At 42.6% G+C, this 16,953-nt stretch overlaps 1 protein-coding gene across 1 annotated transcript in view; it reads left to right on the forward strand.

The window, feature by feature from the left end:
- The window catches only part of LOC126187798 (uncharacterized), a 123,243-nt gene that overhangs the window by 65,018 nt on the left and 41,272 nt on the right, over positions 1-16,953 (forward strand). The window contains exon 3 of the mRNA XM_049929078.1: positions 6,293-6,467. Coding sequence (XP_049785035.1) covers positions 6,293-6,467 — 175 coding nt within the window. The remainder of the gene's footprint in view (positions 1-6,292; positions 6,468-16,953) is intronic.

Genomic DNA, 16,953 nt, shown 5'->3' on the forward strand with positions numbered 1-16,953 from the left:
GTTTAACAGTGGAATTCCTCTTGCATTTATAATGTTGACACCCTTGCCTTTAATTTCGTTGAAGGCTGTTATGACTTTTCTATATACTGAATTTGTCCTTCCAACAATCATTTTTCTTTGGTTTCTTTACATTTTTCCTGCAACCACCTGTTCAGCTGCTGTGATTGTACTTTTTAAAGACATCATTTCCTCTTCATATGAACTGTTTATTGTGGTCTGGCAGCATTTACAGCCTCAGAAAATTTCAAACATACATCATCATTCCTCAGTACTTCAGCATTCCACTTTTTTCCATGTTGATTTCTCCAGATGATTCTCTTTAAAATTCAACCTACTTTTCATCCTTGCTAAATTGCAGTCTGAGTCTGTGTCTGTTAGTTGGTATGCCTTACAATCCATTATCTGATTTTGGAATCTCTTCATTACCATTGTGTAATACAGTTGGTATCTCCTCATGTTTCCAGGCCTTTTTCAAGCATTCCTGATCCTCTTCTGATTTTTGAAGAGTTATTCCATATAACTGACTGAAGTTACTGCAGAATTCTACTAGACTTTCTCCTCTCTCATTTCTACTACCAAGCCCATATTCTTCCGTAACTGTGTCTTCAGTTCCTTTTCCTATGACACTGCTCCAATCTCCCATGATAATTAGATATCATGCTACGTTACCTGTTCATTCCATTCATATTTTCTCTATCACTTCTTCTGCTGCTTTTGGGATCAGCATGTACACCTCAAATAAGACTCCCAGGCTGGTCACAAACCTGGTCAATGTTTATTGTATTTATGGTAGTTGCCATTATAATAGTGTTCACTCAATTCCAAACAGCAATCGTTTTCTTGCATGGATATGTGTGTTCCATGTTCATTTCAACACAGTACATTTCTCATAATGCTGAGGGGTCAGGTTAATTTATATTGTTTAACAAGAATTGGTTAGGTTTTGGTGATGATGTCTACCAAGAGTATAATGCCTAACTAGAGTGTCATACCAAATTTAGTGTTCATAGCTTTTACTCCAGGGTCAATCTCAATCTCAACCAAATGTCAATAAAACACTTACAATTTCCAAATTATTACTCAAAAGAGCACAAAACTCAGACTCCTGCATGTCTAGTCATCCAGAATACAACACCTCTATCAAACTGATAGATCAGTATACAGTAAAGTTTAAATAATTGGAAAAATATTTTAAGTGGTCCTGCAAGGTGGGCAATGGCTTACTGATTGGCTGTGTCTGTAGAACACTCCTGTACTAATGGTCAAATAGACATCGTATCCTCACAGGTAGGCATTCAGCACTTAGTGACTGATATGGATCAAATGAAAAATCTTTGCTCTGAAAGACAACCACGTTGAAGATATGAAGAAGGCACATGGAGACACTCTGAGGCTACCACAAGATCAAGGAAAGAGCAAAACTGCATGTAGGTTTATTGTTGGCTTACTTACATTTATTTTTATATTTATCTTATATTCTATATTTATGCAGAAGAAAACCAACACACACACACACACACAACTCTTCATCAGGAGTCAGCTCTCCTTCACTGGTACCAAGGGCACAGTTACATTGTCCCAACCACCATCAACCATTTGACATCCACTGCTCAATAAAGTCTTCCTTCAGACATCTTCAGGCATTGCAGTCTTCAGTTTGTTGCTTCTACCAAGTTTTCTAATGTCACCTACCAGCTTCTGCAGTAATCCACCACATTACTGCTCATCTTATACTGGTGCCACTGTCATGGTTAGCTCAACATTTTGTGAGCTGCCAAGATGACCCACTGCCATTCAACACACCCACGGCATGGGGCTGACCGTCAGGTGGCGGCACGATCAAACACCAGAAGACCACACCGCCCTCGGTCCTGCACCTGCCGATGATGGCCAATGCCACCTTGAGACACTGAAAAAATTATGTTCATACAGGTATAACCCCAGAGCAGAGCAGTCTCTCTCTCATTTCACTATTTTATTTCCGCATAGTAACTTGACTCTGTTCCCTGGATGCGTTGTGATTTGTACTGTGGACATGGCCAGAATTTGTACTCTAGACCTATATGGAATAATGGAACTGTATTTGCATTAAAATGTTTAGAACTTCTTGCATGTTCTTATTTGTGTGGTTAATTACAAAATGAGGAGTGACAGGAGCAACTGGACCTTTCACAGATTTCTTGCTGATTTGATGATGGTGATCAATGCATCCCTGGAAGTTGTGCTTCAACATTTGTTGCTGCAGCAGCAGCAGCAGCAGCAGCAGGGAAGTCAGCAGCATTTGGAACTGCAACAGTAGGAACATATGGCATTGTTGGTCAGACTACTAGCAAAGTCACACCAACTGCCAGCTCAAATTGGTGATCCCTGATGTCTCAGAATGTTTCCTATCAACTGATCCCTGATCTATGCCACAGTTTTCTTTTTTTGTGTTCAGTACCTCCTCATTAGTTAACCTTCAGCGTTCTTCCATAGCACCACATTTCGAAAGCTTTTATTCTCTTCTTGTCTGAACTATTTATCACCCACATTTCACTTCCATCCAAAGATACATTCCAGACAGATATCTTCAGAAACAACTTTCTAATACCTAAATCTATATCCTGTGTCAACAAATTTCTCTTATTCAGAAACACTTTTCTTGCTGTTGTGAATCTACATTTTATGTCCTCTCCACTTCTGCTATTGTCCGTTATTTTGTTTCCCAAATAGTAAAACTCATCTACCACTTTTAGTGTCTCATTTCCTAATTAACTCCCTCAGCATTGCCTAATTTAATTCAACCACATTCCATTATTCTTGTTTTGCTTTTGTTGATATTCACATTATATCCTTGGAAGGACAGTCTCCACTTGGTTTTTGGCCTCACTTCATTTAGCGTGGGTAAGCAGCTTGTCTTGGCTACTGATGCATTCCAGTTTTGGATAGCAGCTGTGCTGCACCATTGCGAACTCGGTTCAGAGCAGCTGATAGTCTTCACCTCAAAGAGGCTCAAAGTGGCACAATGAATTATTCTCAAAGCAAGAAGGAGGCCCTTGCTATTATTTATGCAATCAAAAAGTTTCATGTATTTTTGTATGGTGTAAAGTTTTGTCTTGCCACAGACCAAAAGCCATTAGCCTGTCTTTTTCGCCTTGCTGCCCACCAGGCAAACAAGATGGCCCAAGGAATGCAATGATGGTCCATTTTCCTCAGCTGCTGCCGCCTTCATGATATTCACATCCAGCTGACACATCCAGCACACCAACACGGATGCTCTCTCACATCTTCCTATGGGTCCCAACCATGGCTTCAACTGGGAGGAAGTTCTTTGCTTTTATCTTTATGAGAAAGCTCAAAAGGCAGAGGATGGTTTTGCTATTTTGGGCTCTCATACCTCTCACACAAGTAGCCTGAATCCTATTTTACAACATGTGCAGAAACATATATATTAGGCGTGGCCTGAACACTTCCAGCCTTCATTTCAGATCCTGTCCATAATTATTTTGTGTTGTGCCACAAACTGAGTCATCGATGGGATCATCATGTTGACGACAAAACATGCCATGCCACAGGTAGTCATTCTTGGTTCCCTCCAGTGAAAAGTCCATTGGCTCTTATACCACAGTCACTGGGTGACTTAATGGACAAAGAAGCTTCCTTGCCTCTATGTCTACTGGCTGTGTGTCAAACAGAAAATTAAACACTTAATTGCTGTACATCCCAGGTGTACACGTCATCTGGCTGCCCCAAGGCAATGTTACTCACTGTGGCCAGCACCTAGACAGCCATAGAAACAGGTCTACCAGTATTTTGTGTGCCCCTTCTTGGATGCACTTTGGTTGCTTATCATTGATGCTTACTCCTGTTCCCCATACATTGCCAACCGTTGTTCTATGATGATGGTGTCTACTGTGTATGCCTGCTCCTGAATCTTCTCTATTGAAGGTCTTCCTCTTACCCTGATGACAGAAAACAGGCCACAGTTCACCTCTCAGATCTTTTAGCATTTTTGTTCCAAGTCTGGTATCCAATGTATCAGGGTGCCCCTGTTTAACACACAGATCAGTGGGAGAGCATAAAATCTTATTCAGGTCTTCAATATTAAGATGAAGTAGTACATCAGAGACACTCCAGCAGAAGCCATGCTTACGCATTTTCTAAGTTCTACAGGACTACTTCTATTAATGAGAAGAGCCCAGCAGAGTTGCTGCAGGGGTGCCTGCCATGCATAGTGCTTCACCTCTTACTGCTGAACCCTCACCTGCTTCGTGCACTTCTGCTGCTGCACTACACACTAGGGTCCCCCACCAGGGCTTCCACTTTTGGCCACCATGAGCAATGGATTCTGGCAATCTTCACAGTCAGAGAGGTGACAGGCTGGTGGTCCACCAATGCAACCTCCTGCTGTCAACATCTAGCCCCCCTCACTTGCCTCCATCCATTCAGGTTCCCCCATCTAGTCTTGCACTTTTGGCTGCAGTGAGCATTCATAAGAGTGAGCATACATAAGAGTGACAGGCTGTTGGGCCATTATCGCAACCAGTTATGCTCACAGGTGGTGGGTCGGACTCCAATGCCCCCACAATCACCTTCCAATCCGACCACCTCTTGGAACCAGATTTTCTGTCCTCTCCACAGCCTCTTGGAGCATCTCCACTTTCCTTGGTTCTGCCATTCTCCTGCACTGTACTCCCTCTGGTCTCCAGCCCCCTCATCTGCTGTCTATTCCAGCTCCTTGCTGGATCATCAGTGGCTGGTATTGAACGTGGTTCTAGCATGGACAGAGCTGTCAGGTGGACTGCAGGAGCCACCTCAGCATGTTCCTACTCCTGCCCCTGAGAAGCCGGACATTCACATAGCTCCAATCTATGTCAGCATTAGTGCCCGCCGGTGGCTGACATCACGCTGCAGGGCATCTGACCACAGCAGGATCACCACTAGGGTCACTTCCAGCCCTACCCTCCAGTTACCACAAACAGGGCGCTTCTGTCAGGGCCAAGGTTGGTGGTCTCGGTCTTTGAGACCAAGAAGACCACGGATGTTGCCTTCTTGTGTACCATGAGATAGTCCCCATTGTGGGGTAGCGAGGCCAGTGTCACACTGATTCACCTTCACTAACCCCCTTACCGCCCTCAAAGGGAGAGGAGTGTGTGTGTTACCACTCATCTTGTACCAGCGCCACTGCTGTGGCTACAATATTTCTCGAGGTGCTGAGACGAGCCACCACTATTCAACTTGCTCGTACCAGCACCAGACAGTATGACACCACCCACAAGGCAGCAGCACAATAAAAAATCAAAATACCACACTGCCTCAAGTTCTATACGTGCCACTGATGGCCAATGCCACCTCAAGATACTGATCAACAAACTAATTTCATGTAATTCTGGAGTAGAGCAGTCTCTCTCTCATTTCAAAATTATATTTCCTTGTAGCAGCTTGACTTTGGTTTTGGGGCATATTGTGATTTGCATTGTGGACTTGGTCTGGCTTTGTACTTTGTACTTATTTATGTGGGTAATTATAACACCTACCATTGCCTCAACCATTTATCATGTCTTAGAATCCTGTGAAGAACTTTCTTCATTCATGTAAAACCCATACAGCAGATGCATGTACCACAACCTCCATTCCATTCTCATTGTGGCCAATAATTACACCTTCCACTCCAGTTTTTCCCTGACATTTATTTCCCTGTCTCTTCTAATAATTCTCAATGTGTATCTGCTCATTTTTGAAAGGATTTCACATTAAAAGTCCATATCTAATTGCCTTAAGTAAAAACTGGTAATGCACAATGATTATTAACTTTACAGTTCAGACATGAAAAAATCTCCTGGCGATTTTTACTCTTTGTTCCTTTCTCTTGCCATTCATTCAGTCGATTTCCTTGACTGTCATGAAAACACAGTTTCATAACATGCTCCTATAGGGCTATAGTTAATGTGTACTATTTTGCTCATAGTGTGTATCATACATTATTTTATTCTTATTGCAATTGATGATCATGCCTACTTCCAAATTTGTTCTATCATGTTGCATCATAATGATGAGACTATTAATAAAGAATGAACACCTTGAGAATAAAACTGTACATATTAACAAAGATTCATCTGATTTGGCTAAATAGTTCATGCAATATTAATGTATTATTTGCCAATCACAATCACGGTCTATCTTTCCTCTCTTCCCTGCCTCTAGTCTTCACTCTCCTGGCTGGCTGCTCCTCTTTCTTATGATCCATGCGATAGTCAAGAATTACAGCACACAGCTACAAACAAGCAGTCCTCCAACATGGTCAGTGTTACAGATTCCAGTGTATGCGGGTGCCTCACAGTCTATTCTGGAGACACCTGAGTCAGACAACTACTTCGGCGAGGATGGGTTTGGTGACATCGAGTACCCAAATGCACCAGACCCTGCTGAGTACTTGCAGAAGGAGCATGCTGTTGATGCTCTCGTTAGGATAGTCTCAGAGAATCCAGGTAAGCTTATCATTCTTGTTCACTCAAGAACTTGAGAAATACACTCCTGGAAATTGAAATAAGAACACCGTGAATTCATTGTCCCAGGAAGGGGAAACTTTATTGACACATTCCTGGGGTCAGATACATCACATGATCACACTGACAGAACCACAGGCACATAGACACAGGCAACAGAGCATGCACAATGTCGGCACTAGTACAGTGTATATCCACCTTTCGCAGCAATGCAGGCTGCTATTCTCCCATGGAGACGATCGTAGAGATGCTGGATGTAGTCCTGTGGAACGGCTTGCCATGCCATTTCCACCTGGCGCCTCAGTTGGACCAGCGTTCGTGCTGGACGTGCAGACCGCGTGAGACGACGCTTCATCCAGTCCCAAACATGCTCAATGGGGGACAGATCCGGAGATCTTGCTGGCCAGGGTAGTTGACTTACACCTTCTAGAGCATGTTGGGTGGCACGGGATACATGCGGACGTGCATTGTCCTGTTGGAACAGCAAGTTCCCTTGCCGGTCTAGGAATGGTAGAACGATGGGTTCGATGACGGTTTGGATGTACCGTGCGTTATTCAGTGTCCCCTCGACGATCACCAGTGGTGTACGGCCAGTGTAGGAGATCGCTCCCCACACCATGATGCCGGGTGTTGGCCCTGTGTGCCTCGGTCGTATGCAGTCCTGATTGTGGCGCTCACCTGCACGGCGCCAAACACGCATACGACCATCATTGGCACCAAGGCAGAAGCAACTCTCATCGCTGAAGACGACACGTCTCCATTCGTCCCTCCATTCACGCCTGTCGTGACACCACTGGAGGCAGGCTGCACGATGTTGGGGCGTGAGCGGAAGACGGCCTAACGGTGTGTGGGACCGTAGCCCAGCTTCATGGAGACGGTTGCAAATGGTCCTCGCCGATAACCCAGGAGCAACAGTGTCCCTAATTTGCTGGGAAGTGGCGGTGCGGTCCCCTACGGCACTGCGTAGGATCCTACGGTCTTGGCGTGCATCCGTGCGTCGCTGCGGTCCGGTGCCAGGTCGACGGGCACGTGCACCTTCCGCCGACCACTGGCGACAACATCGATGTACTGTGGAGACCTCACGCCCCACGTGTTGAGCAATTCGGCGGTACGTCCACCCGGCCTCCCGCATGCCCACTATACGCCCTCGCTCAAAGTCCATCAACTGCACATACGGTTCACGTCCACGCTGTCGCGGCATGCTACCAGTGTTAAAGACTGCGATGGAGCTCCGTATGCCACGGCAAACTGGCTGACACTGACGGCGGCGGTGCACAAATGCTGCGCAGCTAGCGCCATTCGACGGCCAACACCACGGTTCCTGGTGTGTCCGCTGTGCCGTGCGTGTGATCATTGCTTGTACAGCCCTCTCGCAGTGTCCGGAGCAAGTACGGTGGGTCTGACACACCAGTGTCAATGTGTTCTTTTTTCCATTTCCAGGAGTGTAGGATGTTGCCTGTCACTAACCTTTCTGTTCTGAACAAGACAGTCATAGGATTAATCATCAAAACAGATGATAAGTGAAACAGTGGAGAAAATCATTCACACTCTTTTCCTTTTCCAGCTTAATTCATTTATTCAGTAGCCATTTGATGTCCCATTATTACAAATGATATGTTTTGCATGAGTATCTGGTGTTATTATGATTGTATAATTTCATTTACTTGGAGTTATTTACTGCTTTATTAGAGTGTGATAAAGCAGAATATAAACTCCTCCCCCCATGGAGTACGGCTGATTTGGGGGGGGGGGGGGGGCGGGGGGGGGGGTAAGCATGTTGAGTGCAGAATTTAATCCTCTAAGTGCCAGTGCATGGGGGAGCAACACAGGAGCACTATTCATCAACCGGATGCATGGGTGTGGTCACAGCTGGAGGCAACAATGTTTGTTGTTTAATGCAGGGTGGTGAAAAGGGTTAACGTTCCCCTGGCATGTCCACCACAGTGTCTGGAGCATGTGTGACTGGATCATCATGAGTATCCAAGATGGTTTCAAATGATGAATGGAGGCTACTGTTGGCTTGTCATGCAGTAAAGTGACAAATGTGTTGTCTCCCCTTTGGAGAACTTTGAGTGGTCCTGAATATGGTGGTTGCAGTGTTAATCTTATGTTGTTGTCTCTTAACCTTAGGTAGTCACAACATGCGAAGACATTATGCACAAAAACATTTGGTACAGCATAAGGTATTGTCAGCAGTGTGCAGATCTGTGAAATGTGTTTTAATGCTCTGCTGACTAGTTCCAGTAAGTACAACATGTTTGGTGGTTCAACAGGTTCAACAAATTCTGCTGGGAGATGTAAAGCTTCACTGTACAAGACTTCCACTAGTCATGCCTGCAAGTCCTCTTCGAAGGAAGTGCATATGCCCAACACCACAAAAGGAAGTGCATCACACCATTGTCCACCATGGCACATTAATGCTGCCTTAAAGAGTCCAATGTCACCACTTCACCAACCCATTCCTTTGGAGGATGGTAGGCCGTGGAGCAAAAGCACCTGATGCCACAAAACCTGCAGAGTTACGTGAACAAGGCTGACCCGAATTGACAGCTCTGACCAGTGATAATCCCACCCAGGCAATAAAATCTAGATATCCACAACTGAATGAATGTTTTACCTGTTAATTCTGTGGTGATTTCTGCCAATGGTGCTGCCTCCACTCACTGTCTCACACAATCAACCACTGAGAGAATATGTCTACAATCATTTTACTCCAGAAGGAGCACAATCAAATAAAAGTGCCTTTAGGGATGTCAAACTGGTCCACTGACACGCTACACATACTTGTGTCTTGTGTCCACTTTTTTCTTTACTTCTGGCCTCATGAAACAGATTGTTACCAATTTCGTTGAGGGACATATCCCGTCCCCGGTGACACAATTGGTGCAAGTGATTGAAGATGTGTTTCCGCATAGTCAAAGGAACCAATGGGTGAGCCCTGCCCTGCAAAATGATGCAGCAAATCTGATTCTCCAATCCGGTGAGCAAATGATGTTCAAGCTTAAGACTGGTGTTCACACTGTGCGAAAGTTCTTGGATTTGTGGGTATTATTCCTGTGCCACTGCAATATCCTCATAACCTATGTTCTTGTACAATGCATTGATTCATGACAGCCACAACATTTTTGTCTCCTCTGATATGCTGTCTGTCAGTTGTGAACTGATCAATGTAGTCAAGATTTTGAAATCATCTTGGTGAAAAGACACTGCCTGAGATTCTTATTGCTTCTGCTGGCAGGCAATGATCTGTATGGGAGCTGCGAGTTGTCTTAATTTATTACTACTTTGTGCTGTTCTAGCCTATTAAAAACCACGTGGAGGAGTTCCTCTTGTTCATCTGGGGAAGATGAGAAAACTAGGATGTTGTCTAGGTAAACAAATTGGAGTAATAACTTGTCAATGAAGCTCTGCTAGGTCTGTACAACATTTTCTAACATGTACAGCATAAACAAAAAGAGATGACAGCCATTTTTAGCACATCTTTGCTCAGCACAGGAATCTGCAAATATTCTTTCTTGCAGTCAAGCTGAAAATTGTGGCACCTGCCAATGTGTGGGAAAAGTCTTGGATATTCAAGATTGGATATCTTTTGGGTATTGGCTATGCATTCAGAAGCTGACAGGTCAACAAAGTATGTACAAGCCACCATGTTTTTGGTATTAAATTTATGGGTGAGGCACATGAACTGTCCAATGACTACACTATTTTTGCACTATTTCCACATGCAGTAACTCATCTGTCAGTTTTTAGCCACATGCAGTCTATGTGGCACTAGGTGCTGCAGTTTAAAATGCACCCGCCATCCTGGTGTAGTGTGTATACAATGCACAGAACTGTGTCTGACTCCCCACTGTGGACCATGTCCACGTAGCAATTGTTTGATATAAGCATCACATAATGGGGAGACTTGTACACTTTGAATACATACTGACTGACTTGAATTCTTCTTCTGCTGTCTGTATTTAAGTTTTAAATGCTGCATTTTCCTCCGATAGTTGAATTCTTTCACAGTTGACTGCTTGATATCTTGCAATCATGTCCAGCAGTATGAGATTCAGTGTGTGAAGTTCTTAGGAACTGGCATATCCATTTACAATTTCACATGAAGTGGTTTGCCTAAGTACTTTTGTCACTGAGTCCGGCACAAGGCGAAAACGGTCAAGGAAATCTGCACCTAAGATTGATTCAGTCATGTCTGCTATTATGAACAGCCATGTGCACTTTGTCGCCAGTCAGAAATCTACTATTAATTTAACAGTTCTGAACTGTCATACTGATATTTCATTATCTGCTGTCAGTTGTGTATGTGAAGATACTGCTGTCAATGGTGGAGATCTGCCTGGGATGACACTAACTGCTGATCCTGTATCTGCCAATAACCTTTTCTTTGACATGTGAACAAAGACGTGGAGTTGGGCAACGTCTGTAGGAATAGGCAAACTGGTGTGGCATTTATTCTCATGGTTTGGGCATCTTCATTTTGTTGGGTGGTCCAGTGCTTCTACTGTGGACCACTGTCAGAGTTTGAGAACTCGCAAGGACTTGAACAGTTGCGTGCTCTCCTGCTGAATCATGTATGAAACCAGCAAAAACAAGACCATGCCCCCACGTCAACTGTCACTCTGTCGTTGTTTACAGTGGGAATGGGGATGAGTTGCGTGCATCTGCATTTGGCATCCTGCACTCGGTTGTTGTCAGTGGTGCTTGTGCTTGGTCAGTGTCCAGTGTCATTGTGCGTTCATGGCTACTGTGGTGGGATGGATTGTTTTGAAATCCAAGGCATTGCTGTGTCTTGAAATTGCTTTTTGTTGTCTGTGTTGGACTGCATAATGACTGTCTGCCAAATTTAGCTTAATATCAATTGGGACCTGTTCCCTCTATATTAGCACTGACTGTAGTGAGGGAGGTAATCTTAATATCCAAACAGACCACAGTACAACATCTGGGATAATGCTAGGGTCCACTACTGCTTGCAGATGTCCCCAAAATTGCAAATGTGTTTGTGGGTCAATCTTATTTTCATACAAAACTTCACTTAGCTGTTTTTCCAGTGTTTTAACAAAGCACTGTAGAAGTGCACCTTTAGCTGCGGTGTATCTGCTGGTAATGTATGGTACACTTTTGACGTCACTGACTAAATACATGTACTCAGAGATGTTGCTCAATAATGCTGAAAATTTTGATGTGTCATCTATAATGCCATGGCTCTGTAGGATTGCTTCAGCAATATGGAACCACATGGCTGCCTGGTTGGATTGGAGAACTAATAGTAGATGAGTTTTGTAACTTTTGCTATTTTGGCATCAAAATAACTGATAATGGCAGAAGTAGAGAGGATATAAAATGTAGAATGCAATGATGAGGAAAGCATTTCTGAAGAACAGAGATTAGTCAATATTGAATGTACATTTCAGTATTAGGATGTCTGTTCTGAAGGAATTCGTCTGGAGTTTAGGCTTGTTTGGAAGTGAGATGTAGACAATAAACAGTTCAGGCAAGAAGAGAATAGAAGGTTTTGAAGTGCGATACAACAGAAGAATGCTGAATATCATGTTTGCCAGTTACATCATGTTTGCCAATAAGGAGATACTGAATAGACTTGGGAAGAAAAGAAATTTATGGCATAACTTGACAAAACAGGGATCGGTTGGTTGGACAAATTCTGAGGTATCAAGGGATCACCAGCTTAGTATTTGAGGAAGTGTGGGGGTAAATACTGTAGGAAGAGACAAAGATATGATTATAGTAAGCTCATTCAAAAGATGTAGGTCACAGTAGCTGTTCAGAGATGAACAGGCTTGCCCAAGATAGAGTAGTGTGGAGAGCTGCATCGAATCACTCTTCAGACTGAAGATCACAACAGTGATGACGATGATGACAACAACAACAACAACAACAACAACAACAGAATCTGATTACAATAAAGAAGTGGAGATATTATGTTAAAGTTGCCAGCATATCTTTAATATTTAACTTAAATTTAACCAATTATCAGTGAACTGCATAATGAAGTCCAGATGTAAAAAAAAAGGGTTGACTTTGGAGAGGAGCATCATGTTTGGCCTGAAGAAACAGGAAAATGAGTTGCCCATCAGATGTGTTATGAAAAAGACGTGTTCTGCAATTTCTATGTATGTTAATTTATTGCATAATTTTAGTGCCCATGTTGAAACTTTAATGTGTTTGATCCACAAGTGGTGTAAGAAGTAAAACACAGTGAGGAAGATTGCTGAAACTAGTTGCCTATTCTTAATTTCTTACAATTAACATGATAAAAGCCATTAGGGAAATTTCTGCAAAGCTGCAATTGAAAATCTGGGATACTAATTGCACAGTTTTGACTCCTATGAGATCTTCAAGAACAAAGCTAAGTATGTTGTGTTCCCTTATTTTATTGGGATAGAAATGGAGTCCATAGTGCTGAACTCATGTCAGGCATGATGAAACATGCAAATTTCAGTGAGACTTTCAGGGGAAGTCACAATTACCTTCTGTAGACTCAGATGGATACAATTCATGACTCACATGTCTTCTTCCCCAAACATAGCTTGTGCTGTCAAATGAATACTTTGTAATGAATATGTATGTCAACAATATCAAATATATGTTGCTGTTACAGACTTCAGTCTGAAGGCAGGTTTGATGCAGCTCTTTGTGCTAATATGTCTTGAGCCAATCTCTTCATCTCTGAATAACTACTGCAACTTACATCCATTTGAATCTGCTTACTGTATTTGTCTCTTTGTCTCCCTTTTTTAACTCCACATTGTCCTCCAGTATTAAATTGATGATTCTTTGATGTCTCAGAATGTGCCCTATCAACCAATACTTTCTTTTAGTCAATTTATGACACAAATTTATTTTCTTCCCAATTTCAGTACTCCCTTATTAGTTAGACAACCTACCCATTTAATGTTGAGCATTCTCCTCTAACAGCACATTTCAAAAACTTATATTCTTTTCCTGTCTCAACTACACGTCATCCATATTTCATTTCTGAACAAGGCTGCAGTCCAGAGACATACATTCAGAAATGACTTCTTATGAGTTAAATTTATATTGAATGTTAACAAACTCAGCCTTCTTGGTAATTTTTGCTTATTATCACCAGTCTGAATTTTCTATCCTCTCAATTTCAGCCATTACCAGTTATTTTTCTGCCCAAACTCTGCAACTCTGCATGTACTGCCAAAACTCATCTGATGTTTTTACTGTCTCATTTTGTAATCTAATTCTCTCAGCATCAGGAAATTTAATTCAACTACACTGTATTTGCTCATTGTATAGGTTGAATAGCATCAGGAACAAGATAAACTACCTTTTCAACCACTGCCTAACTTTCTTCATGTTCTACAGTTTTTATACCTGCAGTCTGGATGCTGCACAAGTTGCAGGTTGCCTTTTGCTCCATTTATTTTGTCCCTGTTACCTACAGAATTTCAGAGAGTGTAGTCCAACCAACAATGTCAAAAGCTTTCTCTAAATCTACAAATGTTATTTTTCCATCCTTCCATAAATAATTTGTGTCAATATTTCGCAAGCATAATTTATTAAACTGATGGTTCAGTGGTATTCATACCTGGCAGCACTCACTGTCTTTGAAACTGGAATTGGAATTATTACACTCTTCTTGAAATCTGAGGGAATTTCACCTGTCTCATGTAACTTGTATACCAAGTAGAATAGTTTTATCATAGCTTGCTCTCTCAAGGATCTCAATAATTCTCAAGGAATGTCATTTACTCCAGGGGCTTTGTTTCCACTTAGGTGTTTCAGTGGTACACAGGTACAAAATTTATTCATTACTTTTACAACATGCTGTATTGCACTGCTAGATAGGAAACTGATTCTTAGTGTGCTTGTAAGCAATTGTAGTGTTATACTGGGAAAGCCCACTTCCCACACCACAAGCACTGCTCACTCTCCAATTGGCAGCCCGATTATAACTGTCACTGAAGGAACCAACACATTCAAAATGGCTCTGATCACTATGGGACGTAACATCTGAAGTTATCAGTCCCCTAGAACGTAGAACTACTTAAACCTAACTAAACTAAGGGCATCACACACATCCATGCCTGAGGCAGGATTTCAACCTGCGACCATAGTGGTTGCGCGGTTCCAGAATGAAGCGTCTAGATCCATTTGGCCACAATGGCCAGCTCCAAAACATTCAAGTCACAAGTTACACCTGCCCAGTTGGGGCTATTGGTGAGTCACAGCTGCCACATGGGATGGTTGGGATGGAATGTTCTGAAGGAACAAAGACACTACAGGTGCATAAGTAACATCCAATGTTTTATGGCTGCAGAGTGTAGTGGCTGCAATGGAATGTTCTGAAGGAACAACGGCATTGGAAGAACACAATCGCTGACCACATTTGCTCACCCCTAATACAAATTACTTGGAGAGCAACTCTATTTGCTACTTTGTGTGAGGCAGAAGGGACATATTCAGCCTTACTCATGTATTCATAACAGAAATAGGCCACTTCTTTTGAACACTATGCAGAACTTTTATTATTGAAACACAGAGATGACAAACACTTAAAATTTTCCATTCAATAAAAACTTAAATCTTGACAGTCACATAATATTAGTGGTGTGTGTAGTATAGTGTGAATAAACTTATTTAATCAACAGTGCAAGAGACTGTGATGATGTAATGACAAGAGATTCTACAAAATTTGAAGAATATTTTACAGTATGAATAATACTCTTAACTTCTTTGTCTACCAAGAGGTAGAGAACTATATCTTTTTTAAATCAATGAGGTCCTGCCTTATCTTTCCAGTCTCCCACCACCTCCCAAAGTCCCACAGTCCAGTCACAGAGGAGCGTTCCCCTAGTAACTCAGTACCATCCGGGACTGGAGCAACTGAATTACATTTTCCACCAGGGTTTTGATTACCTCTCGTTATGCCCTGAAATGAGAAATGTTCTGCCCACTATCCTTCCTATCCCTCCTACCGTGGTATTCCGCTGTCCACTGAACCTACATAATATAGTCGTCCATCCTTACACTACCCCTGCTCCCAATCCCTTACCTCATGGCTCATACCCCTGTAATAGACCTAGATGCAAGACCTGTCCAATACATCCTTCTACCACCACCTACTCCAGTCTGGTCACTAACATCACCTTCCCATCAAAGGCACCTATCCCATCAAAGGCAGGTCTACCTGTGAAACTAGTCATGTGATTTACAAACTAAGCTGCAACCTCTGTGCTGCATTCTATGTAGGCATGACAACCAACAAGCTGTCTGTCCGCATGAATGGCCACCAACAAACTGTGACCAAGAAACAAGTGGACCACCCTGTTTCTGAACACACTGCCAAACATGATATCCCTCATGTCCTCACCCATCCAGCCCCCTCCCTGTTCCCATTTCTGCACTACACAGCCATCATTTCACTGCCACACCCAGTCTTTTAATTTCTTATATTTCTCTCCTTTACGTTACTTACCCCCTCCCCCCTCCACACCTCTCCTGCCCTCCGTCCAAACTGCAGCACTTGACTGTCTGCCACTCCCACCATACTATCCCTCCCCCTCCCTGCCCCAGCCTCCTCCTTACCCCAACCCAGTCACCACTCCCATCATGCACTGGTGCTGCTGTTCGCAGTGTGGTCTCAGCTCTCTGAGACTGCTGATGTGTGTGCAAGTTGTGTTTATGTGAGTGTGTGTGTGCGTGTGTGTGTCTACTGCTGACAAAGGCCTTAATGGCCGAAAGCTTTAATTAAGTGAATCTTTTTATTGTGCCTATCATGACTCAGCATCTCCGCTATATGGTGAGTAGCAACTTTCCTTCTCTGGTATTGTTACATTCCATCCTGGATTTTCCATTGTTTAATTCATATAGAGGGAAATACATTCATCAAATGCAATACCAGCCCACTAGGTACTGTAATACTGCATTGTTGTGTTAAAACATGGGCCATTGCTTTTTCTTGTGTACATTAATGATCTCTCATCAGTTACACTGCCAGAAGCAGAGTTCGTTTTGTTTACAGATGGCACAAGTATTGCAATAAATAGTATGTTGCGTGTAGTTCTAGAAAGATCTGCTAATGATATTTTCATGGATATTAATAAATGGTTTAAAGCTAACTCACTGACATTAAACTTCGAAAAGACTCACTATATGCAATTCAGAACCTGTAAGAGGTTTCCACCCAGCATATGCATAAAGTATGAAGAAGAGCAGATAGAAGAGGTTGACAGTCTTCAATTGCTGGGATTACAACTTGATAATAAATTCAGTTGGGAGGAGCACACCACAGAACTGCAGAAACGCCTAACAAATCTGTGTTTACAATTCAAGTGTTAGCTGACATAGGCAACATAAAAATGAAAAAGCTTGCATACTTTGCCTACTTTCATTCCATAATGTCATATGGGGTAATATTTTGGGGTAACTCTTCAAGTCAAACAAAAGTTTTCAGAGTCCAAAAACATGTAATACA

This window comes from Schistocerca cancellata, chromosome 5 (assembly GCF_023864275.1).
Source record: "Schistocerca cancellata isolate TAMUIC-IGC-003103 chromosome 5, iqSchCanc2.1, whole genome shotgun sequence".
In the NCBI taxonomy this organism is placed as follows: domain Eukaryota; kingdom Metazoa; phylum Arthropoda; class Insecta; order Orthoptera; family Acrididae; genus Schistocerca; species Schistocerca cancellata.